The sequence below is a fragment of the Sciurus carolinensis genome, chromosome 7 (genome assembly GCF_902686445.1).
Source record: "Sciurus carolinensis chromosome 7, mSciCar1.2, whole genome shotgun sequence".
Classification (NCBI taxonomy): domain Eukaryota; kingdom Metazoa; phylum Chordata; class Mammalia; order Rodentia; family Sciuridae; genus Sciurus; species Sciurus carolinensis.
The window spans coordinates 2025817-2050527 of NC_062219.1; the positions used below are offsets into that span (position 1 = coordinate 2025817).

The following is a 24711-nucleotide window of genomic DNA, read 5'->3' on the forward strand; positions in this document are numbered from 1 at the left end:
GATCTTGCCTCAGAAGTACAGCCACCAGAATATAATCCAAGCAGAGGAGATGAGAAAACTGCATGAAGACTCTCCTTCGTGCATATGGAATATTGTAAGTTTCTTAAATTTGAAGGACAAAGGTAATGAACCATACAGATATTTACATAAATACTGGCCGGCTATCATTTACTTGTATTTACTAACTTTAACATCAAAGCAACACAAATTCTCAAACTGGCAACTTAACCACAGAAGTTTACTACAATCACAATGTTCCCATCTACACCTTTTCAGTAAATTAAGAACTGACTGCATAGCATCCATCTAGCACTAAACCAGTAAAAACTGGGAAAACAGAAAAAGTCAAACCACTTTCCTAAGTTGAAAATATCCTCAAATCTACTAAAGTACTGTCCTAGCAAACAAACACATCTGACATTCAAGCAGCTTTTCACCCTCTGTCTGAAGGACTCAAGACAGGCACACTCTAAAGGGGCTGAGGCAGAAGCAGAAAGAGCAACAAGAAAGAAAGAACTTTTGAGCAGCACAAATAACCTGAATGTTACTGCATCACTCAGAATTTTCAAGCTGAAACCAGACTCCTCCTCTGGTTCAAGATCTCTCCTGGGTTTCAGGAGCAATCCTGAACTGGGGACCTGGGACCTGGTGCAAGCAGTCCCTTCCTGCTTCCCTGTTTGCTTTACCAATGATTACTGCAGACTGGAATGTCACTTGGTACCAGGCCTGAGGAAAACAAAAAGGTAAGATGCACAAATCAGCCTGGCAGCTTTGGAAAAGAGGGCGAGGTGCTGAGGACTCCACACCAGTAATTTAGAGGAGGGTGGGAGAGGCACAAGAGGACAGATGAAACAGCTGACCTCTCAGCGAGCCGCTTCCCTGACACAACTTGCAAAGAGCACCCCAGTGAGGAGCCACTCGCTCAGCTGGAATCTCATCACTGGGGCGGCTCACAGCAGCACCTCAGCCCTGCTCTAGAGGATCTTTCTTCCATGTGGTCACACAGAGCTCCCAGCGAACACAGGCACACACGCAGATCCTGGAGTGACTTAGGGGATCAACAGCACACACAACGGGTGTGCACTCAAAGACAGGAACACGGAAATACAGCAAGTGTTAATCAATTCCATGACAGAAAGTCTCAGAATCAGTGTTTCTGCTTTTATGTGTAAAGTCACACTATTCATGAAATCTCATTTAAGGACACTTTTAAAGAAAATATTACCATTTCTAGATATGACTGCACACAAAATAAGAAGCAACCGCAAACATAATTTTCTTGTTCACTTTAAGATAAGGAATGTAGAGTCAACCAAAAACACCAACAGCAGACCTGAAACTGCCCCTCCTCCACGCAGCATCAAATGATAGGAACCCCAGCACAGAGACCTGCATTTCCTTCCTGAGACAAACAAGATGTTCTACTGGAACAAAGAAAGCAAAACAAAGTGAAGGAAAAAGAAAACGCAAATAATAATAATGGTGCAGACAATGAGAATCTTCCTCATGCTCACGCAGATAACCCAGGCTAACACAGAGCCTGTGCCCAATGCTGTGCTGAGGGCTTCCAAGGCATCGCCTACTCTGACCTCACAGCACCCAGGAGGCAGGCACTGATCCCCATGCAGCTACACCAGTGGGCCAGAATTTAGGCTCAGGCAATGTCAAGCAAAAGGCTGCACAGCATCTCTCCTGGCCTCATGGTGTCCCCAGCAACCAATCTCCTACACAACAGACAACAGGAAACAAACTTGAGAGTCAACACACAGCTTGGTTTGTAAAAGAGAAATCCAAATCCATGTCATGAGTACAGGCTGGAAAACATATGGGCCAACTCCTGGATAAGCACCACCCACCCTGGGCAGGTTGCTGTGGGAGAGACGTGAACAACTAAGCAGTGAAACGCAGAATACAACAGAAAGCTGGTTCATCAAACAGCAGGGGAGAAACCACAAGCAACATAAAGATGGGAAAGTCAGCTATGCTTAAAAGGTATCAATCTAAAGAGCAATAGCGAAAGCCATAAATAACAATTTACACCCAATGTACACATGATTAGTATTCAAAACATATAAAGAATTCCTGCAAGTCAATTGGAAAAAGGCAAACAGCTCATTGGAAAAACTTGGACAAAATACTTGCACAAGCAACCCAAAGTGAAAATCAGAATGTCTATAAACACAACAAAATATGCTCACTGAAGTCAGTAATACAGACTTAAGTCATTGTTATTTCAAACATTTCAGCCTATTAGAAATTTGAAAATACTGAATATGTTACAAACTTTGAAGTTGAAATGTAAACTGGTATTGCCATCTCAAAGATTAACAAGGCAGTACTCAGTAAAGTGGAATCCAGGCATCCCACCTCTAGGTACTAGTACTAACAGACTTCCCTGAGTACAGATGGATGAAGGGCAGACAGTCATGAATCCCACATTCTCCCCAGTGGGAAAATACAACTGTCCCTAGACAGAAGTAGAGATAAGTTAACTGGGTTTATCTGTACAATGGAATACTACAGAGCAAGCAAAACCATGCAGTACATCTACTAACACGAAGTTCCAGATGCACAGTTTTCCTGGGATAGGCTGAGGGAGAAGGAAAGCCTTCCGCACCGATCTAACTGAAGTTCTTAAGCTTCCTGAACCTTGTCACCTAAAAGAAGTACACATGACAACAACACATCCCTTGTGCCTTTGGGAGTCAAATGAAACAGCAGGTTCAGCCTAAATCCTGGCTAGGCATGCAAGCTGTTGTCAGAGAATGGGACAGTGACCATCATTAACACGCCAGCCCCGAGGAAGGTGCTCCCCAATACAAGAACTCCAAGGAGAACAAACATCTACTAGGAGCCGGTCAGTTACTAGATACAAAGGCTATCTGTGTTTGTCCAGTAGTGATTATCAAGGAATGGAAGGGAGGAAGATGGAGCTCACCTACAAAGAGGAAGAAACAAAACCAACCCTGCAGGTCAGATTCCAAAGCTGGGTCACAAATCAGCTGAAGGACAAAGCTCATTTCACAGTACTACTCTTGAGATCACATTATGTATTTTAAATACCAACTCATAAAGTTATGTTAATCTAAAATAAATGTTTTAAGGGAAAAATGCAATTTAATAGCCAAAGAATGCTCGGAACAGGCGTAAACCTGGAGGAACAGAAAACTTTCAGGAGATCCAAGATGGCGGACTAGAGAGAGGCTGCATTCCTTGTCGCTCCGTAACTCCGGTTTCAAGCAGAGGATATCTGTTTCTTGGTGAGGCAGTTTTTGCTGCTTATCGATCCCCTGCTGTTTACCCCATTTCTCTGCTGCGATGACCTGCAGTCTGCCAGCATACCAACGCGTTTTTTGAGTGCAGATTGCTCACTGTCAGGCGCCTATCATCCACCATTTGCCTGCCTCTCACCTGTCCATCGCCTGCCTTACACCTATCCATCACCCAACGCACGAGGTTCACCTCCCGATAGTCCGACAGCAGTCAGCAAACTGATCGCCAACTGCCAGTGGAGCGCCAGCTGCCTGCTGTTGCCTGGAAGTTCACTGTCACAGTACCTGCAGGTTTGATTACATGTGGCTGCCGCCATTTTGAGACAACAGCCAGGCCCCATAGGACCCCTGGCCAGACTGACTGAGCCCCATCTCCAGGATCCCTCAGCCCGACCGATCACTCCCTGCCTCTGGGACCCTCACATCGACTGACTGCTCCCTGCCGCCAGGACCCCCAGACTGACTGCGCCCTATCACTGGGACCCCAGATGGACTGATTGCACCCGGCCTCCAGGATCCCACAACCACACCAAACACACCTGACCTCCAGGACCCCTGCCTGACCAACCGCACCCTGCCTCCAGGACCTCCAGCTGACCACATCCACACCCTGAGCTGCAGCTCCCCATTTGCCAACACATTTGGAAGCCAGGGCGGCCATCTTGGATAATCCTGGAAGCCAGAGCTCCAATCTTTAGGTGGGGCAAATCCCATCCTGAGACGCCTGCTGGAGACTTGAAGCTCATTGTCAGGTCCCTCTCATGCATCAGGCTACTGAACCCTGGGAGGTTTCATTACTATATGACTGTTATACTGTAGATTTTTTTTTTCTCCTTATTGAAAAATTTTAAGTTTTTATTTCTTTACTTTTCTTGCTCTCTTTTCCTTTTGTTTGCCTGTTCCCTCAGAGTCTCTTTCTCCCTTTTTTGCATGCTAACATCCAATTTCTTTGATTACACTCTCACCCTTTCTATTATCTAGAACTTCTGTATATTCTTTTCTTATCCCATTAACAGCCACATTCTACATCTCTCTGCATCCTCTTTGTCCTCCATTAGAAACTGCAGACCTTATTGCAAATTTGTTTGTTTTACTTAAGATAATATTTGAACTCATTCTGTTTATTATGACAATTTTGTTATTGCCCTCATAGGGGCTATTTGGTCTAGGATTGCATAGTGTCTGATTTGGGCACTGCTAATATTGATCTCCCCTTAAAGAAAGGGTTTTGGAAACCTATAGGACCACTATAAGCCTATAGGGGGAAATCTGCAATACCCCAGATCTGCACTGCTAAAGGGAAAGATACATGAACAACATGAAAAAACAAGGGAAGAAAATGATCCAAACAAATCTAGATTCTATATTAATAGAATCCAATGATAGTATGTTAGAAGAAATGTCAGAAAATGACTTCAGGTTATACATGATTAAGATGATTCGCGAAGCAAAGGATGAGATAAGAGAGCAAATGCAGGCAATGAATGATAATATCAATAAGCTGAAAGAGCAAGTGCAGGAAGCAAAAGATCATTTCAACAAGAGATAGAGATTCTCAAGAAAACTTTCATTTCAGTTAAATCATCACTGTCATTATCACCCTCTCTATTTCTAGGCACTGGGAAAAGAAAAATAACGAGTCTCTGCTCTGGTGGCACTCAAAGTCCATCAGAGACACACATGTGAACAGTGGAGATACACAGAAGCCCTGAGAGGCTGCTAAGAGGGAAGATACCCTTTCACACATGGTAGCCAAAAAGGCCTATGGAAAGGACACTGAGCAATGCCTGACTGTGTGGAAGGAGCATTCTCAGCCAGGGCACAAGCCCAGCCAGCCTGTCTGAGATGAGAGGAGACCACTGTGGTAAGCGCAGAGAGAGAGCAGAGGACGTGTGACCCCAGGGGAGGCATCTCGCTGGAGCTGGCAGGACAAGGTATTCTTTGAGTGATACAGAAGCCAACCCAGGGCTGACGTAGAAAAATGACATGATTTATCTTAAGACTGTACCTCAGGACAGGAAACAGACCTGGGGCACAGGTCAACAACAGAAATAAACAGACACCAGGATGTGACAGACAACACAATACAAGGCAAGAGTTTACTTGAACAAGTGACGTGAGAGATGGGGACAGCTTGGATGAGGGTCAGAAGTAGAATGTTTAGGGGCTGGGGTTTGGCTCAGTGGTAGAGCACTCGCCTAGCATGTGTGAGGCACTGGGTTTGATTCTCAGCACCATGTATAAATAAATAAAGGTTCATCAAAAAAAAAAAAGTAGAATGTTTAGAAGTGGTTAAATAATAAAACACTGTGGAGGTAGAGCAGGCAGTTTACTGATCAATTAGACAAAGGAAGGAATCAAGAATAAACACCAGATGGTCAGCATGCACCCTGGGACAGCAGGGAGGAGGGCCTGGAGAAAGAGCAGAGTGGCTGGTGGGGACACCCTTAACGCTGGATCCCTTGGATGCACCAAGAGCCGTCCAGGCAGCAGAGAGACAGGTGGGACTGGAGTTCAGAGCAGTGGTAGGCTGAGAACTGTGAGTCTGCAACACCCTGCACTTCTCAGAACAGGAGGAAGTCTGGAGAGTGGACGCGGAGCAGACCCCAGGCACTCCCCCACGTGGCACAGGACAAGACGGCAGTCCTGAGGTGCTTGTGAGGGCCACGCAGGTGCCCAACAGGAGGGCTGGAGAGCTCCGGCAGCACAGAGCACAGAGAGTCCAGTCAAGTCGAGGGCTGACCCACCTGGCACAAAAAGGCAAATGAAGATGTTCTGAAATGTAGCTTTCACCTCTCAGATTAGACCATTTAAACTGACAGCAGAGTGCAAGCTGATTTTCTCTTTTATAGGTGACAGGTTCACATCAAGCAATCAAACTGGAAAAGCAATACTGACTGTCTCAACAATGCAGAGTCATCTGGTAGAATCTTGTTTGTACAGTCTCGAGTCTTCATCCTACTTCAGCACCACACAACTCCCTGCAATGCCAGGGATCAGGCTTCAGTCTCCAGCCAGGTTCCCCAGGTACCAAGAAAACAAAATGCTTGGGTATTTGTTTTGTTTTTTCTTTTTAATATTAAATATCCTTTGTCCATCTATTAAATTGTTTGTTTACTATATTTGTGGAAACAAACTGAAAATAGTCAGAATATGATCTATGTCACTATAATAAGCCAAAAGTGAATTAGCAGTTTCAAGTCTTCTGACATCTCAGCAGCCGCCCTGAGCCATGCAGCTGGACCCCGTCTGGGGGTGGTGGTGGAGCTGGAGGCTTCCCCTCCTAGGGTGTCACGGCCTGGATAAGGGTGTGGTTTTCGCACTCCCCACATCTGTGATGCTGCGGCAAACAGACCTACTGTGCTGCCAGGCAGAGAAAAGTAGAACCCTCCAGTCACAGTCATTACACAAGACGGGGGTGAGGGTGAACTGCTCCGGGCTCATGTATTACTACACCGTGCTTTTCACTGCTCCTTTAGAGTCTTTCCTCCCCCACCCTTTGTTGTTGTTGTTGTTGTGTGTCTGTGGTGCTAGGAGTGGAACCCAGGCCTAGTGCTTGCTAGGCCACCACTCTGCCACTGAGCTTCATCCCCAGCCCTCCTCCTTCCACTCAGAAAACCTGACAGCAAGAGTGGCCTCATCTCCCACTTCCTGTGTCCCCTGGTCACACACTTTTCTCTTGTGCTTGATTTGTTCTCATGCTGCTCTGTTCACCGTGGCCCTAGGGGCAACAGGCTATGCTCCTTAAACGGGCTAGGCGCACAGCCGACTTCACCACCCATGTTCACGTTGGTATAAGTACACCATCTGATGTTCACGCCACAAAGCTGCCTACCAGGCACTTTTGAATTGCATTCCTGTCATAAAGAGGTGCACAGCTACATTTGCAATCAATAATGCCACCCTCTACAGAACTCATGGCTTATTTACAAACTTTTAAAAGCTCATGCTCTGGTTCTGGGAGGACTTGTATACGTGTGAGAAAAAGAGAGAAAGTGTATGTATGTGTAGATGCACAAAAGCACACCCCTGTAGTTCACTTTGAGAAACTTCTCAGTGCAGAAATGAAAAAAAAAAAACCACTACAGTAAAATTAACTTAGTATTTTGTAGTTGTACTGAAAAATCAGAGACTTCTTTTTAAACCAAAGCATCTCAACTAGCCAACATTTAAAGATCTCAGAAACACCTGTCTATAGCCAAGGCTCCAATGATGCTCACAGTTCACTGGCAAATTTAATGGATCTGAGCCCAGTTTAAGAAGAAAAGACCACCCAAGCTCTAATGAATATGGCATTTACCAAATGTAAAAGGGCAAAATGGCACAAGCCATCAGCTCTAACTGCAGCTAGGACATGCAGAATTGCAAAACATAACTGTTGTGTTGGTCTTTCTAGTTCCAATTCAAGAACCCTAAAAATAAGGAAACAAACAAACCAATAGAAAAAGGTCCTTAATGACAAACATACCACAAAGTCAGAGAACCAAAAAAACTAACTAGGAAAATGCATTTGCAAACACAAAATATCAACATGTCTTTTTTTTTTTTTTTTTAATTTCACAAGTTGGTAAGAATAAAAGACTCTCCTGAGAGAAAGGCAACGTGGACGGCAAGGACACTGAGGAAGAGTTCTCAGCAAACAAGAAGGCCCCGGGGTGAGCCTTGACATCAGGGCGGGGACAGCCACAAACCCGCCAGGCACAGGGTAGAAGGTGGACCTGCCTCTTAGGAACCAGTGTGGGAGTCGTCCACCCTCAGATCCAAACTCCACTCCTAAGGCGTGCTGCCTGGAACACACAGGACGCTCGCAGCAGCCTCCTCCCCGCCCTACGCTGTGTTCTGGGGATGCCGGGATGCTACTCCACAGTTAGGGAATGGTGGGGAATGCAATATGGGTCAGTTATGAAGAGGTGCAAACTACATGTCCATACATACATTTTCTGACTTATGGGATAATTTCTTCAATATAAAACATGTTGCAGAAAAGTATAGAACCTCTGATTCAATTCAAAAATAAAATTCAAATACACACTATTCATTTGAGGATTCAGAATAAAACTGGGGAAGACAAATTCTAAAACTTCCTCACAGTGGCTATTTCTGAAAAACTAGAATTAGAAGGAAAGGAGACTTTCAAATTTATAGAATCCATAAAAAAAGTCATGATCTTAATCTTCATGAATCTTCGTAAACACAGGCTCTCCATATCACCTGTCACAAAACTTGTCTTCAGCCTCCTTTTCAGAACAACAGGTACAACCCTCCAGAAGAGCCCACATTGTTCCTTAGTTACTCTCAGCAGGGGCAGAAAGTTGCTCACAAGGTGGCAGATGACAAAAGCTCCCCAGCAGGGGCTCGGGCTGTGGCTACACGTGATGGAGGCAGCATTTCCCAAGGAATATTCCCAACTGCCTGCCAGACTAAAGCTCAACACCATCCTTGGATTTTGGTACAGGAGGGAAAATCATCACCTAGATTGCTTGGCCCGGACTCTGTGATGACAGCAAGAAGACATGGACACAGTGGAATGGAACCCAGTGTGTGAAATCCAGGTGAAGGGGAGAAAGAAGAGGCAGTGCCGAAGCCAGCCAACAGGAGTCAGGCCCCACCACTTCCTGGCAGAGTGTCCCACCACCTGAGAGTGCAAAGCAAGTTTAAATACCCAACAAATGTCAAGTAAGAATATTGTCAGCCAAGGTCAGAACCAACCTGCCTCCCTGATCTCAGGACAATGGTCCCACAGTCAACCATGGCCTTTTTTACTGAAAGAATGGGTAGAAGACACCAACCCAGGATTGCAGCACACCACCAAGAGAAGGGAAAACAGAATCCTCCAATGGCCTCTAGAAAGACAAGGGTCATCCATTAAAATAATGCCTCTGTGCCCTCAAGGGACTACTGGCTTTGGCAATCAGAATACCAAAACGTTCAAGCACAGCAGACTAAGTCATGAGGCAGGGCCATACTGAGAAGGGGTCACACTAGTCAGGAGCAAATGGGAAAGGCTGGAGTAGGAAGGTTTGTTGAATGAATGATGCGGTACACAATGCGGCAGTCACAAGACAGCAAAGGTAGTTCCCAAAAACAAGACAGAAGCTGAAAGCCTCTTAAGAGAACAGAAAAGCCCAAGATGGATGAATGGAGGTGGGAAGGGAAGAATGAATGAGGAAGGCAGCAAAGTCCCAGGGCAACTGGATCTCACACAGAGGTGCTGGTGAGAATGCTCCAGAAGCAACCGCATAAGAAGGGTGTTTCCAGCAACAGGACAAAGAAAACTGGCGACTCAGAGTGAAGTGCTGCAGCTGATGCATGCACACAGATGCTCAAGAAGCAGTGCTCCCACGGTGCTAGAAAGGGCACTTCAGGGGTTCTGAAAGACGTCACGCAACCAGCCCTCCTGCAGGAAACCCACACCAACCACGCTACCCCCTTCTTGGCTGTCCTGGTTGCTGGAAGGACTGGTATGGCATTGCTGTACTGATATCTGAATAACCTGCATCTTAGGTAAAAAGGGCCAAAGTACAAACTCTAGCCCATGCGTTGCATGACTGTCATTTTAGGGTTAGCTGTTACTGTCATTCTGAGTCTAATTTATAAATTAAAGTTCATCACAGGAGTGCATATACGTGAATATACATGGCATGCTTAGGGTACAGTACTGCCCTTGGTTTCAGACATCCATGGGAGCCTTGGAACAGATCCCCTGGAGTTAACGGGGATAAGTGTACTTAACCTCCCCCAGAGAAGTTTCCTCCAGGTTGCTAAGTTTTACTATTTCCTATACAAAGAAAAACCAGGTTTATCACCAGAGAATTGAGTGTAGGGTCTACAAAGGTGCAGAAGGCTATTCCCAAACTTGCTCCTATGTCTGAAATTCAATCCTTCTTGTTTGGAAATAGCACATATTTGCTCAATTGATTATATGGCACCGTTAATAATAATCAAGAAATTTTAGTAGTCTCTTAAAAATTCTACAAAAATTCAGATGTTACTTGAGGAAAAACTGATAATACATAAATAAAAATTCAGGAAGTTAACTGAGTCGTAGTAGAGAGAAGAATCAGACTGTCTGCAACAGTCATAACACAAACAAGTTGTGTTTGCTCTTTACTTTTAGGCCTCACACAGGCAAGGCAGAGATGACCATCAAGGAGGACATCACTGATCAAAAACACAGGAGAGAAGGGGGCACAGGCCGAGCTCACAGGGCTCAGTCTCAGCCAAGGCTGCCCAAATGGGTCTGACCATTCCTTCCTTTCCTAAGGCACAGGAAAGCCACCGTGAGGCCACCACAACTGCTTCCTGTCTTCCTTCAGACTCATTCTTCTTTGTTTTGTTTTGTTTTGTTTTGCGGTGCTGGGGATTGAACTCAGGGCCTTGTGCATGCAAAGCAAGCACTCTACTGACTGAACTATCTCCGCAGCCCAGACTCACACTTCTGGTAGCTATGCACAGTAAGAGGCAGCACCACAGCCTGAGTTTGGAAATAAAACAAGGCTCACAGACCTGGCTGCAAAGCCCAGAATGGCCCAGCTGGAAATGAGATCATAGGAGGGCTCAGAAAACACAGTGGAAATCACATACGCGTATGTACATACATAGATGTGCATCCAGATGCACACAAACACGCCAGTTAAATAAACACAAGATAGCTTCCATTACATCATACCTGTGCTTCTTCCTGAAAATCAAGTTCTAAAGTATTCTATTTATAGTTTCCTATAAAACTTCCAAACACTGCTTTGCTTACAGTGACCTTAAATTTTGGAATTTTGTACATACAGTGGTTAACAGAAGGTTCTAGAGTCCGACTGTCTGGGTTCGAATCATTGCTCATGACTTATGAGCTACACACCCTGGAACAAGCTGGTTAAACTCTCTGTGCCTAAGATTCATCCAAACACAAGAGCAGCAAAAGTGACCACTCAAGGGGCAACCACAGGCCTGGAGGAGGCAGTGCCACGGCACACTGATGCTGGCCTCAGTCAGATAGCATGCACTCCTCAAACTGAAGTTCTGGAGTTGCTGCCAGAATAACTGAGGTGGTTCTAAATACTGCTACCTGACAGACACATGGCTGGTGGAGAATCACAAATTCAGTCCTGGCTAAAAAATGCAAACAATTAACTAGGTACAACATACACCTAACACTTTATACCCTCAAAATAGCATAAAATCAGGCAAAAAAAGCCCAGAACTTCTTCAGATGGCGGAACAGGGGTAATTTGTTACCTGTGTATGTGTCAGTACTTTCTACACCTTCAAAACTATGTGCATTTCTAATAATAGAAAAAACACGTTTAAATAAATGACCTTACTACACAGCAAAGGAAATCCTCTAACTCCTTCAAGTCCAACCACACTTTCAAGAAATACTTTAAAAATGAGCTACAAAATGACACCATAAAGATCTTTAATTTTCTTTGATTCACTAATCTTCATTTCACACTTAATAGTCCCCAAAATAACTATTTCATGAAGGTAATTAAAAATAATTGTTTATAAACTAAAATCAGCAAGTTTGGCATAAAAATCATGTTAGCTGTACCATGAACTCAACAAGGTCACCTTTGCCAAACTTGAATTAAAACCACATTTTTAAACCTTGGAGGCCCTAAACATGAAATGCAGTAAAACCACTGTCCATGGTACTCCTGGCAGGCACCTTCTCTTGAAAAAGCAGCAGCTTAACTGATCTGCAAAGGAATCTTTACAAATCCATATACTGAGCAATCAAGATTCCTTTCCTGTATTTTATTATCCTGATAAATCAAAGCAATATGTTTATTAATAAGCATGTTCCACCAACTAGTTAAAAGCAGCATGCCACCAAAATAACTCAGAAACACTATCTATAAGTGAAATGGCCATACGAAAATGTTCAAAATGAACTCACACCAGCTACAATTCCACAACACAGAACACCAGTTACAAAACAAGTCGCCTCTGAGTAGAAATGAGTTAATCCAAAGTGCTGTTGACCTTAAATATAAACCCATACACTATTTTGAAGTAACAGAATTCCAAATGTGTGTACTGGGTTTTAGAACATAAACATGTCCGAATGTCTCTCAAGACCTAATCCGCGGGAAAGCACAATAAAAGCAGGAAAAAAGATTTTTATTTGGTCAGTGTTGGTGTAACTCTGATTCTGTGCTTGGGAGAAGAGGGAGGGCTGAGAGGGCAGGCAAGGGCGGCCTGTGAGCCCACTTTAGCAATAAGGCCATCTGCAGTCACACTAGCTGGAATGCTGGAGCCATCACTGTTGGAAAAGTCCCAGGAGAACTAGAAAACCTCCAGAGGGCGTGGCTCCTCACGTGCTCAGCCAAGAGCGCACAATCAACTTGACCTCCAGGCTTCAGCTAGGTTGCAGCCAGCCAGCAATCTTGAATAACAAAACAGTAGTGTTTGCATGTTATCACTAACTAAAAATTAAGTATTTAAATAGAAAACAAACATAGAATGCATAGAATGTGAAATCTATCTTCCCTAATTGTAAATTCCATGTTCACATTTTAAATATGACACATCCATGTATGTTACAGCCCTACTTGTTATGAATAGAGATTTACATTACTTTAGATGAGTTGCATGTTTAAAAATCATCCAAACCACGTTTTTAAAAGCAACCACTAAGCATACTAGACAGCAGGTCACAAACTGCAGGGGTTTCCTTGCAGGTCATTTTGAGGAAGAAGGCCATTCTCTTCCTAACACCTAGACGGCGCTGGCAAGGCAGCCGCGTTAGGGTGGCAGGGACAGAGCACTAACGTGCTCTCCACTGCTCTGCACCGTTCGAACTTGAGAAAAAGCTACTTTCACTTAAGAATGTCTCTGATAAAACAGGAAAAAAAGATGGATTTTATTGAACTTTGACTAGAGCACATGCATTCAGTGGTCTGTGTGCCCAGGGACATACGGAAGCCTCCCACTTCTGCAAGCAAGTGCCTGGGACGTCTCCACTAGGAAATAAATGAGGCACCCTTCACGGAACACCATTTTTCTTGAGAGAATGACTGACAAACTATGATTGCCCAGGCTTGAATGTCCTGCAGACATTTCCTCAAAAATGAACAGAGCAAGCTTGTCCCTCTGAGCACTGCCAGTGACCAGGCTGCCAATCATGAAGTGTCTGAAAACTTACACCAGCACTGCTGAGCCTGAGCACACCCCTGTACTTGAGAGCTTCCTGATGAGCTCGGCATGGTGTCCATGAACGGGAACCCGCCAACGGTCCACGGACCTGTGTGACAGCCCATCAGTGTTTTCCGAATGATCAAGGTGGGATGGAGGAGACCACACACAGGCAAAACACCCTTTCAAAGCGCAAGGCAGATGGCTTGGTTTTAGTGTAGCAGAAGGAAGTCTTGAGAAGAATCTTCTAAGGGAGGATTAGTTAGAAAATATTTAAATTCAAACTGGAAACCTTATTATGACTGATTCTTTTTATGTTTATTACCAGAGACCCTTAAAAATAATAACTTCAAGTTTTTGTCAACAATGTAATTAAGGTAAAAAGCTACAATGACAAGACCTAAGGACTCACCAAAAGCTCTTGTGCAACTTCACACAGTATGGTGGAGAACAGCCGCTCCCATGGCCTGAGTGGACCACCTGCACAGCACTCAACATCATCCAGACAACAGCAACATCTACTGCTCTTTGAAAGATGGCCTCCCAACCCATGACTCCGTCTGTGACGCCTGTAAGAGGCTATGGAATTTAAAAGTTGGAGCATTCTTAAACAGGCTGCCGCTCCTGTCCTCTTCCTACGGAACACAGCTCCCGACGGCAAGGGGTGGGACCAGCAATTGCAAGTCTCAGGACAAAGCTGCCAATGGCAGCACACAACACAACCAGACAATTCCCACTGGTTCTAAGGAAATCAGGAAACTGGACAGGAGGTCCCCACAGGAAGCACCCCCGAGCCAGGCGAAGGCAGGCACACTCTCGGGGGCATCACTCAAAGCGGCAGAGGCAAGCCTCCCTGACTTTTCCTTCAGCAGGACCACAGTGGAACATAGAACACTACCCTGAGCTGTGATTCTGACGGAAAGAAGCCACCTGGACCCTCCTAACCAACCAAACACCCAAACGACAATGAGGAAGGAGCGATCCAGTCCTCCTGGTCTGAAAGCCAGACACTCCCAGCAGAGTTTCGGGAGGCGAGGCAGTGTTTCTACTGGACGCTGGCAGCTAGACTCAACAGGAACTCGTCCTACGGCCTGATTCCGCCCTACCAGAAAGGAAGTCAGCTTCAAAAAAACAGAAACCAGCTGAATATTCTGTGAAAATGGCCAGTCCTCTACCTAGGTCAGCTGGGCCAAGTAAACTTCAGGCAGCTCGAAAGCACAGGAAAGACAGTTCCAACACTCGTCGCACCTGGAGCCAGTGGAGATGACCCCAGTTCACACTGCTGTCCTGGTGTACTAACAGTCACAGAGCACTCCAACGTGGTCAAGTACAACACAAACACACTTATTTTCTATAATTCCTATAATATTCTTTAATGTTACATTTCACACAAGCAAAAGTACAGAAATTTTGGCTATTTTTCAGCCATAGTAAACCACTCAATTTCAGTTCCTCTAAATGTTTTCATTCCTGAAATGCACTTATAAACTTGTAGGCAGAATATGAGACTTCATATTCTGAGACTTTTGGAATATCTGACACTGGAAAAACTCCCCTGCTTCATGTATGAGCCACCTTTCTAGTGCTTATTTTCACTTCATCAAGCAGGCTCAGTCCTAAAATTATAAAGTGGTTTGATTAACTACATGTATCAAAATAAGCAAGTTTTTAGGTTTCCAATATGGCAGAGTAATTAATGCCTAACCAGACAACATGAAATAGGCAGACATGTCCCCTTTCACCTTGAAGACTGTTCAAACCCAGCTGTGAACTCCAAAACACCTGGGACCAAAAGGGCTTTTGGATTTCATCCTTCTCCAATCTTTGTAACATCTGCATGTTATAGACCTCTTGGGGAGGGGACCTGAATCTTCTCATGAGCTTCAATTGCTTCATGGAAGCTTTTTACATACAGCCTGCAGGTAACTTTATATAATACTTTTATTGTGCCTATGTTTTGACTGCAACCTTCACATGAGGTCAGATGCGGAATATTCCATTTGTGGCATCTTGTTGGTGTTCAAAATTTTTTGGATTTGGAGGATTTCAGAATTTCAGATTGGGGTGGTCTACCTATGCTAGAAATGTTAAGAAAGATCTGCTCATGAAAAAAGATGGAAGACAGATGTGGTGGCACACACCTGTAACCCCAGTGACTAGGGAGGCTGAGGCGTAAGAATCCCAGGCTTTTAACTAGACTGGGTGACTTGGAGAGATTCTATCTCAAAGAATATAAAAATATAATGTGTGAGGCCTAGCATGTGTGAGGCCTGGGTTCAATCTCCAGCACCATTAAAAAAAAAAAAAAAAATGGTCCAAATCTGACAAGATGTACACACCTGCTACAATGTCCATAGGTGAGGACCTTGGCTGGGAGTCCATCACTGAGCTTTCAGGCCTTGCTGGCATGTTAGTGTTAGGACCTTTGGGATGTGGCACACTGCACAGCATCTGACTCGCAGTATAAATGTGATCAGAATACCCTTGGTCCCTGTCCCTGGCATCTCCAGGGTGAACAAGCACATTGTACACACCATCAGCAAGGAAACTAACAGAAACAGCAGTCTACCTAAGGTGGACATGAGTTTCAATTAATGAGTCAAATTAGTTTTATGTTCAACAAGGGCTACTTGCATATCCATTTTATTTATAGTAAAGAAAAACAGGCATATATCAAAATAATTCCTATTCATTAGCATTTTCTGACATTACATCAAAGTTCAAGTCTGGCAACACTGTTTATACACAAAATAGCCTATACCACCAGAAGAGCCACTGCCTAGTAATGATGCTTTACATATACAATTGCTCAATTAAATTCCTAATGACATAACTATGAATATTTTCTTCTTAAGCTTCCCACCAATTTAGTATCATAGCCTGATACTGTGCCTCTATTTTTTCAATATGAAGGACCACTTCTACTACTCCTGATGTGCTGCTACTGCTAGTTATTTACACACAATAGAAAGTCTATAAAAGTTTATAGCTACATTTACATTCCATTAGGTCAACAAATTGCATAAAATAATTTTTCATTGGCAGGAGGATAGCAAATTGAAACTGATCTAGGTGTAGTTTCGACTTACAGGTCTCTAAAAAATGTTAGACAGGAGTTGTACCTCAGACTCTCACAAACATAAAACTTAGCCAGTTATTATAGGAAGTAAAGATTTGAAAGGGTTATAACCCACTACTGAGGTTCAATTTACTAAAAAAAAAAAAAAAAAAAGCCTATGAATACTAAAAACCCATCAAGGGCAACCACCTACCTCATCATACATTAGCCACCATAAAAAGGGACTTTCAGCAGCGCCAAAGTTTAAAAATACAACTGCCATCATCAAAACAGTTAAGTTGCATGATAAAGCATAGTTAGAAGTTAAGTTGCATGATAAAGCATAGTTAGAAGTATCAGTCTGGAATACAGACATAGTTTCACTAAGTTATGCAACCACCTCCTCACCTGAACATTCCCTGTTCCACCTCTGCTGACAAACCAAAGTTATTTTTTACATGCACCTTTGAGTTAAATATGAATCACCACATTACCTCTCAAGATGAATCAAGGTAGTAAATGAAGCATACCATTCTATGATAAAGTGCATGTTAACATTCACATAAATTCTGAGTTATTTTTTCTGTCAGGGCAAAAAGAAGGCAATGAACTCAATAAACAATAAGTGAATATAAAAAATATCTCACGAAGTTAAATGGTCAATTACCTAGCATAGGTTTTGCATTTAGGTGTAACCTTTATAGAAAATGAGAAATAAGATACAAAAACATTAATCTCTATTAGCCTAACAGGAAATTTTCACTAAATTTTTTAAAAGTATATGTCCCACGTTTTGTCAGTAATACACACAAAGGAAGTCATAGTCAATATTCTTCTACAAAATGATTATTGAGGCCGTACCATGTGACATGACAGAAACATTTTTCAAGAACAAAACTCTGAAGTGTCTGCCTTCAGGTAATGAGGGAGGGAGACAAGCCAACAGCTATCTGGACAACCATGATGAGTTAAACCCACAGGAGGACCTTAGGTTGACCAGAAAAACCCTCTTCCAAGGAGGCAGGGAGGAAAGCAGGAAGACACTGCCATAGAAAGCACGGGCCTCCCTAAAGAAGCAAAGTCTTAACATTAAAAATAAGGAGAGGAGAGGACTAAAGCTTTAAGGAGCTTTCATGAACTGTAAGTTTCCCAGTACTCACAACATTCATTCAGCTCAACACCAATCCCCTGGTGATGAAATGTTCACATCAAGTCCAGACCATCAACCCTCATTCCACAAACCAACAGAAGCTGACACCCATTTCTGGAAGCCCTCTTTTTACACAAATGTGAATGTCAGGGAAAAGCAAGTTTAACCGCAATGATTTTAAAATAGCTTAATTTTCTTAAAAAGTAAATGTAATCCAAAGAACCAAGTTTATTATCTTCCTAAACATAGAAACCGCAGAATTATTAGTGATTATCAAAGCTGCCTGAAATCACCAATCACAATAATTAAAGCTGTTAGAAAATTTGATAAGACACTGATCACTGTACCAAAAGAAGCAAACAACAACAAAAAACTCATGCTCTCACTCACATTCATAAAAAAATTACCCAACAAAATAAATACAAGGCTTAAATCTTATCTCTACAAGTGAATCTCTGCAGTAGAACTGCTCAACAGTTGCTGAACATCCAGTAAGGACTGATGTATCATTTATGTTCTTGTAGAAAACTAAGACATTCAATTTGTAATGGCCAAATGCAGTAAAACTAATCATTAGATGGTAAAAATAATTCATATACACTCTGATAAGGCAGATTGAAAACACTGTCCTTAAAAATACTAGTTTAGAGAATTATTGTTTGATACAGTATGTTAAATGTAAAGTTTAACTTCCAAGACAAGAACAAACAGAATAGCATGCAAAGGTTCTCCACAAAAGAGAATAGGAAGTGTGAACAGCCATACACAATAACAGTGCTCAGAAAAAACAACAGACTTTTAAAAAATTTTTTTGGTACTGGGGATGGAACTCAGAGGCACTCTACCAGTGAGCCACATCCCCAGTCCTTTTAATCTTTTAGTTTGAGACAGGGTCTCACTAAGTTGCTGAGAGCCTTGCTAAATTGCTGAGGTGGGTTTTGAACTTGTGATTCTCTTGCTTCAGCCTCCTGAGCCACTGGGATTACATGCATGGCCACTGGGCCCAGGAACACGTACAGTTGTTAAAAACAATTCATTACATGAGGCTTTCAAATATAATTCTGAAGAATCTCTTCTAAAAACAGAAAGGTTCAGATTTAGGAGGGGAGAAAACACTAGTATGAAATACACAGTGTTTTTTTTTTTTTAAAGTCCTTCAATTTTTGCTCTGAATATGTAGCAACTTTTCACCTGCAGAGTAACTGAAAAAAGCAGATTTCCACATGACAAGTCAATTTTACTTTAAAAACTACTCATATCTCTAGGAAAATGAGAAAAAGATTCCAATTAATACTTAAAAGTAGAATTTAATTAAATCAATTAACTACATTTCTGGCTTGGGATTTTTTAAAAATGTCAACTGAATTTAAAAGACCAAAGAATAAGTTGAATCCTCTAATACTAAAGTGAAAAGAAAGATTTCTTTTTCACAACTAAACTTAAGAAATCTCTCAATTAAAAATAGATTAAAGCAAAAACACAAAATGATTATATACCAAGATAATATTTTACATCCAAATTTCTTATCCTACCATAAAAAAAAATGAACTCATTATTCTGAAAAACATAATCCTGAAACTAAATTACCGTGAAAGATGTGCTAGGAAGTCTATGAACGAACACTTCACTACATAGTAAATTTGCTTACTAGAACTAACTCATAAAATGATTACGGAAGATGAGTTGTGAATCAGGTGTAACTTAACATCAGTGTTCAAACTGGCAACCTGAACCTAACAATTTATATCAGCGTTCAACTGAGGATTATGAGGGGCTCTAACCAGGTCAAGTGTGCTCAGAGGCAAGATGAACAGAGAAGAGCAGCCTTCCACCACAGGCAAATCAAGAACCCCAAAACAGAGTCAAATTTTCTCAACAATACAAGCTGAGATTTAATGATAAAGAGATTAAATTTCATGGGACCATTCAAATCTACCAAGGATGTTTTGGTGCCTGAGATCTGGCAAATAAAAATTGTTAGCTTTAAATCACCTACAACAAACCAAGAGCAGATGCTATTAGTATAATGTCCTGAACAGACACGAACCCTGGGGGTCAGGTCGTGCTGTGGAAGAGTGCACAGCTAACACTCAAGGACATACATCCTGGCCCTGTGCTGGCACAAGGAGGGTATGGAGGGTCCTCCCAGCCACCTCCGGTTTTCCCCGCATCTCCTGTGCTGATGGACTGGGCCTCAGACATTTTTTTGCAAAACCGAGCACAAGTCTTTCTGCACCTTTGTTATAAACAACTGCCACTGCACCAGACCAAGGGTGACTTCCTCCCGCCTGGGAGTCCGGGCTGGCTGCCACCCTCCTGCGCCCTGCCCCACGGCGGGTGCCTAGGTGCCCAGCCAGAGGGGTCGGGTACAATTCTGGACGACCATCTCTCGCCGGGGTGGGCATCTTGCTCTCCAGACCCCCAGGCAAGCAACAGCCCATCACGTGCTCTCCGGGAGACCGTGATCCATGTCCCCACACTCGGAAGACGCCATCAGAAAAACAGGCTGCAGCCAGGACCAAATGTCCAGTCCGGTCGGCATCCCCTGGGAACACGAGACCCACCAAGCACGGCAGGGCGACCTGGGGCACAGGGGAGCGGTCAGGTGGGGTCCAGGACACATGTGAGTGACCCTGGGGCACAGGGGGTCAGCTAGATAGGGACCCAGGAGCACCGGTGAGAGGGACCAGGGGACACAGGTGGGTGACCAAGTGGGGGAAACAGGTGAGCAGCCAGAGAGCACAGAGTGGCCAGGTGGGGCTCCCTAGGACACAGGTGAGCGACCAGGGGACACAGCTGTGTGGCCAGGGGAGGTCCCTGGGGCCGCAGGTGTGCAGCCAGTGGGGCGGCCAGGTGAGGTCCCGGGACACAGGAGGGCGCCAGGGGAAGGCCTGGAGCACCCTGGGGTGGCCAGGGGGGGTCGCGGGGGCATAAGCGAGTGGCGGGGCAGGTCGCGGGGAGGCCTGAGGCACAGGAGGGCCGCCGAGTGGGGGTCCAGCTCACAGGCGAGCAAGCCAGGGAGGCCTGAAGCAGAGCGTGGCGGCGAGGCGCGACCCCGGGGACGCGGGTGCGCGGCCAGGTGGGGTCGGCGGCGCGGGAGCGGCCGGGGGAGCCGGGGGCGGCCGCGGGCACAGGTGGGCGGCCGGGGGACCCGGGCCCGGCGCGGCGGGGGCGGCCGGGGGCACAGGTGGCGCGGCCTGCGGCGGCGGCGCGCGGGACCCCGCCCGGCCGGGGGGCGCGGGCCGAGCGGCGGCCGCGGGGCGCGGGGCGCGGGCGCGGCGGCGGCGGGGACCCTCCCGCCCGGCCGCGGCGCGGCGCCCACCTCGGTCGGCTGGCTGATCTCGAACAGGTCCAGCCGGTTGGCGTTCCAGTGGTGGATGATGTCGGCCAGCTTCCGCCGCTCCTCGTCGCGGCCGCCCGCCGACATGGTGGCCGCGCTGCGCCGGGCCCGCGGCCGGCAGCCAGGCCGCTCTGCGCCGCGCCCTCCTCCCGGCCGGCCCGCGTCCGGCCCGCGTCCGGCCCGCGCCGCCTCAGCCCGCGCCTCAGCCCGGCCGGTGCGCCGCGGCCGCCCCGCCCGCCGCCGCCGTGCGCGCCCGCCGTGCGCGCCCCCGCCCCCGGCCGCGCGCCCGCCGCCCTCGGGGCCGCGCCGCTCAGGGCTGCAGGCCGCGCGGCAGCGCCGGGGCGCGCGCTGCGGCAGGTCGGGCGCCGCCCCCGGGACGGCTGCGGGTCGCCCCGCGCTCGTCCGGGCCTCGCGGGAGCCCGGGAAGCCCGGCCCGGGCCGCGGGCGGGGGGCGTCCGCGGGGCGGCGGCGGGCGGGGCGCGCGGGAGCCCGACGCCGGGACGCCGCGCGCGGGCTCGGCGAGCCCGGACAGGTGTCCTGCGGCCGCCCGGAGGGCAGCGAGCTGGCCGCGCCGCGCCGTGGCGAGGGCGCTCACCTGGGCCCGGCCGGCGGGAGGGGCCGCGCGGCGGAGCGCCCGTCGGTGCCACTCTGCCTCTCGGACGCGGAGGCGCCCTCCCCGCCCAGGACCCTCCGCGCGAGGAAGCGGGTCCCGCGCGGCGGCTTTGTCTGGCCGCCCGACCGCGCGGCTGCCCCGGCGCCTCAGCCCCGCCGCTCCGAGGGGTGCGACCTGGAGGCCGCCGGGAAGGGCGCCCTCGGCCCGCGCGGCTCTCGGTGCGCCGGGCCCGGCCGCTCCTCGGCCGCCGAGCCTCGCTCCCGGGGCCCAGACGGGCGGCGAGGAGGGACCGCGTCGCCAAACCAGCCCAGAGAGCATGGTGTCCACAGTGCAGCGCGGGTGGAGCAGACGCAGCCTAGCCAGAAAGCGAGGCAGGCTTGCGGCCCCAAGTTTTTTGTGATTGAAGAGTAATCACGGGTGTGTGTGTGTGTGTGTGTGTGTGTGTGTGTGTGGATGAAGACGGTGTGCGTGCCCCCATGCCTCGCAGGACGCAGCAGGCTCCGCGTCAGCGCCACTGGGTATCGTTTTTGCTGATTTATGAAAAGTCTCCATTAGTGCTATGTATGCGAGGTATGCAGATAAATGAACTACGATTCATAGTGGGTTCCAACCAGCTTGAGTCCACTGACAAAGGTTAGAAAGCCACAGATTGTCCGTGATTCCTGCACCTCAAAGACTGCTAGGACAGGTAGGCCCTGACCGGTTCATGTTGGCACAGCCTCCCGCTAGTTGTTGTTCAAGACCCCAAGACAATATTCCGAACCATACGTTAATCTTTATACATATAGAAATGGAAAGATGCAGTATCCACCTTCTATTCTCCCTGCACTGCTGAGTTCTGATATATTTAAGAGTTGTATTAAAATGACATTCAAGAAAGAGGATATGTAAATGAAAGCGTGAGGGATTTATTATTAACATCACCTGAGGAAGAAAAGAGACTGAAAGACTTGACACTAAACAAACTTGTACTGCATGAGGTTGAAAAGTAGTTTTACAACCTGTAAGTCAGTTTTTAAAACTTAAGTTTCAATTCTTTTTGACTCTTGGTTTTTCCTTTTTAAAGTATTAAATTATTTTTAAGTACACTATTAAAAAAGTAAGAACCTGTCAGCACTGATGTCATGGGAACAAATACATGAGAATAAGTAAGGAATGATGTTTTAAAATAGCCAGCTTTTTAAAATGCTTTTAAAACATTTTCTTAAATGCTTTTTTAAAAAATATAGAGTATTATAAAGACAGGTTCTACCATCAACCAACTGTAATAAACCTTTTCCTGCCTCAGTTTACCTAGGCACCAGGAAAAGGATTAAAACATCTAAGGAAAACAAATGATGCAAACATACCCGCAATATTTGGTGACCAATCGTTCACTGTAATTTTCTAGACACTAATCTCAGTAAGTTAATCAAATTTTTACATGTTTCAGTTTTATAATTGTATAAATCATCTTATAAGCCCTCTTAATAAGTGTATCAAGTCAGAGGATGATCTTTCCCAGAAAGTGAAGAAAAAAGATGTAATAAAAATACGGTGGACTTTGTAGCCTGGGTGGAGTAGGCTATGCACAAGAAAGTTAAGCTAATTAATTAGAAAGTTAAATAACCAAGCTCTCCTTTGCCTAGCCCATGGCTAGAAGGTCAGGACTGTGAAATGAGTTTTTTTGACAAAAAGAGGAAAATAATTCTAGAGGACTGTTTCCATTAAGTATGTCCTAGTTTACTTGATAGATGGAGAGGTATATCGTTCAGCTCTACTTTCTTCATTATTGTCTCATGTTTCTGATATTTAGTCAAATTTTAGGTTACCTGACAATTTCTAAGAAGAAAGTTTTTACAGAGAGTAATGATATAAATGGCTTTTAAAATAGGAATTTAATCTTACTTGTTTAAACAAAAATTAATCTTACCAACCCAGAAATACATCTGTGGTTAAATGTGTTCAATGGCACTCTGTGACCTAAGATGATGCCAGGGAAAATTTAAAAAGCTCAATCTTAAATACGTAAGTTAATTCGCTGAAAGGAAGTAAACTCCTCTTTCATGGGAGGTATTAAAAGGGAAATTACACCTTGTAAAAAAGTTGGTCAGTTGGTCACTTACCTTTTAATGTGCTAGAGAATTACTTTGAATTGTTTTTATGCAATATTATGTGACAGCCTAAGTTAAAATGTGGGTTGCATAGATCCTGATTGTCACTTGTATCAGATTCAAGTGCAATGTGGCAATGAGTCTTCTCTGTCTCCTTGCAGCCGGCCTCCAGGTCCTCCTTCACAGGGGTTGCTGCTCCTCTGGATGTGCTTTCCCCTAGCAAAACAACCCTCTCTCCCACCAGGTTTCCCACTTAGAAAACTGACCTGCGAAACTATTGCTTCTCTTGAAGTCACCTCCCCAGAGTTCCCTGATCTCTCATAAGGGGCACTTTGATCTTACCTCCTACCCTGAACTTGATTCCTGATTCCGACTTAAACTTTTGAAAGCGCCTTTTTTTTTTTTTTTTTCTTTCACTAGTTCTAGGCCGTGGGTGTTACGCACCGTCTTGACTTGATTTCTCCTCCCACTTCCCAGCACTGAGCACTGTGCTTGCATGTAGCGGATGCTTGGTAAATTCTCTTTGACCCATGCAAGGTGCATCCTGCAGGGGCCCTATCACACAGCTCCCATAGCTGCTCTCCTATGCAGTTGCCGTAGACTACCGGACTGAGCGAGTTTTACAGAGCAGATTCCATGACGTGGAGAATTTGAAGGTTTCCATCTCTCCTTCACCCTTTCTCCTAATAACAAAGGTACAGTCCCAGACAATGGCTAGAGAAGAGAGAAGTGTGCTTGCCTCATCCCTAACAGAGGTTTTAATCACCTGGACAACCTTAATGTGACTCCACCACCCACCTGCCAGCCACGGAGCAAAGGTGAAAGGAGTACAGGAGACATGATGGAAACCAGCTGTTAAGGAACCAGCTAGGATGTGCCTCAGCTCTGTAACACAGAGAGGACTAGGGAAAGGATTAGGAACCAATACAGCCAAGAAGAACTTGCAGTTCAGATTTGTCGGCCATTACTTCTGTGCCTCAGGGCCTCTCCTGTAGAAAAAAAAAATGTGTATATGCACTTTTGCATAATATTTAATATATGCCAGTATATA

General features: G+C 45.5%; 1 protein-coding gene across 22 annotated transcripts in view; it reads right to left on the minus strand.

The window, feature by feature from the left end:
- The window catches only part of Afdn (afadin, adherens junction formation factor), a 132823-nt gene extending 111665 nt beyond the window's left edge, over nt 1-21158 (minus strand). For 19 of the 22 annotated variants that reach the window (XM_047559560.1, XM_047559549.1, XM_047559559.1 and 16 more), the window contains exon 1: nt 20937-21157. In XM_047559560.1, coding sequence (XP_047415516.1) covers nt 20937-21041 — 105 coding nt within the window. In that variant the 5' untranslated portion in view covers nt 21042-21157. Of the gene's footprint in view, nt 1-20936 lie in introns of all 22 variants that reach the window. The other 3 variants (XM_047559543.1, XM_047559540.1, XM_047559561.1) reach the window with 1 other exon arrangement.
- Between the last annotated feature and the right edge of the window lie 3553 nt (nt 21159-24711).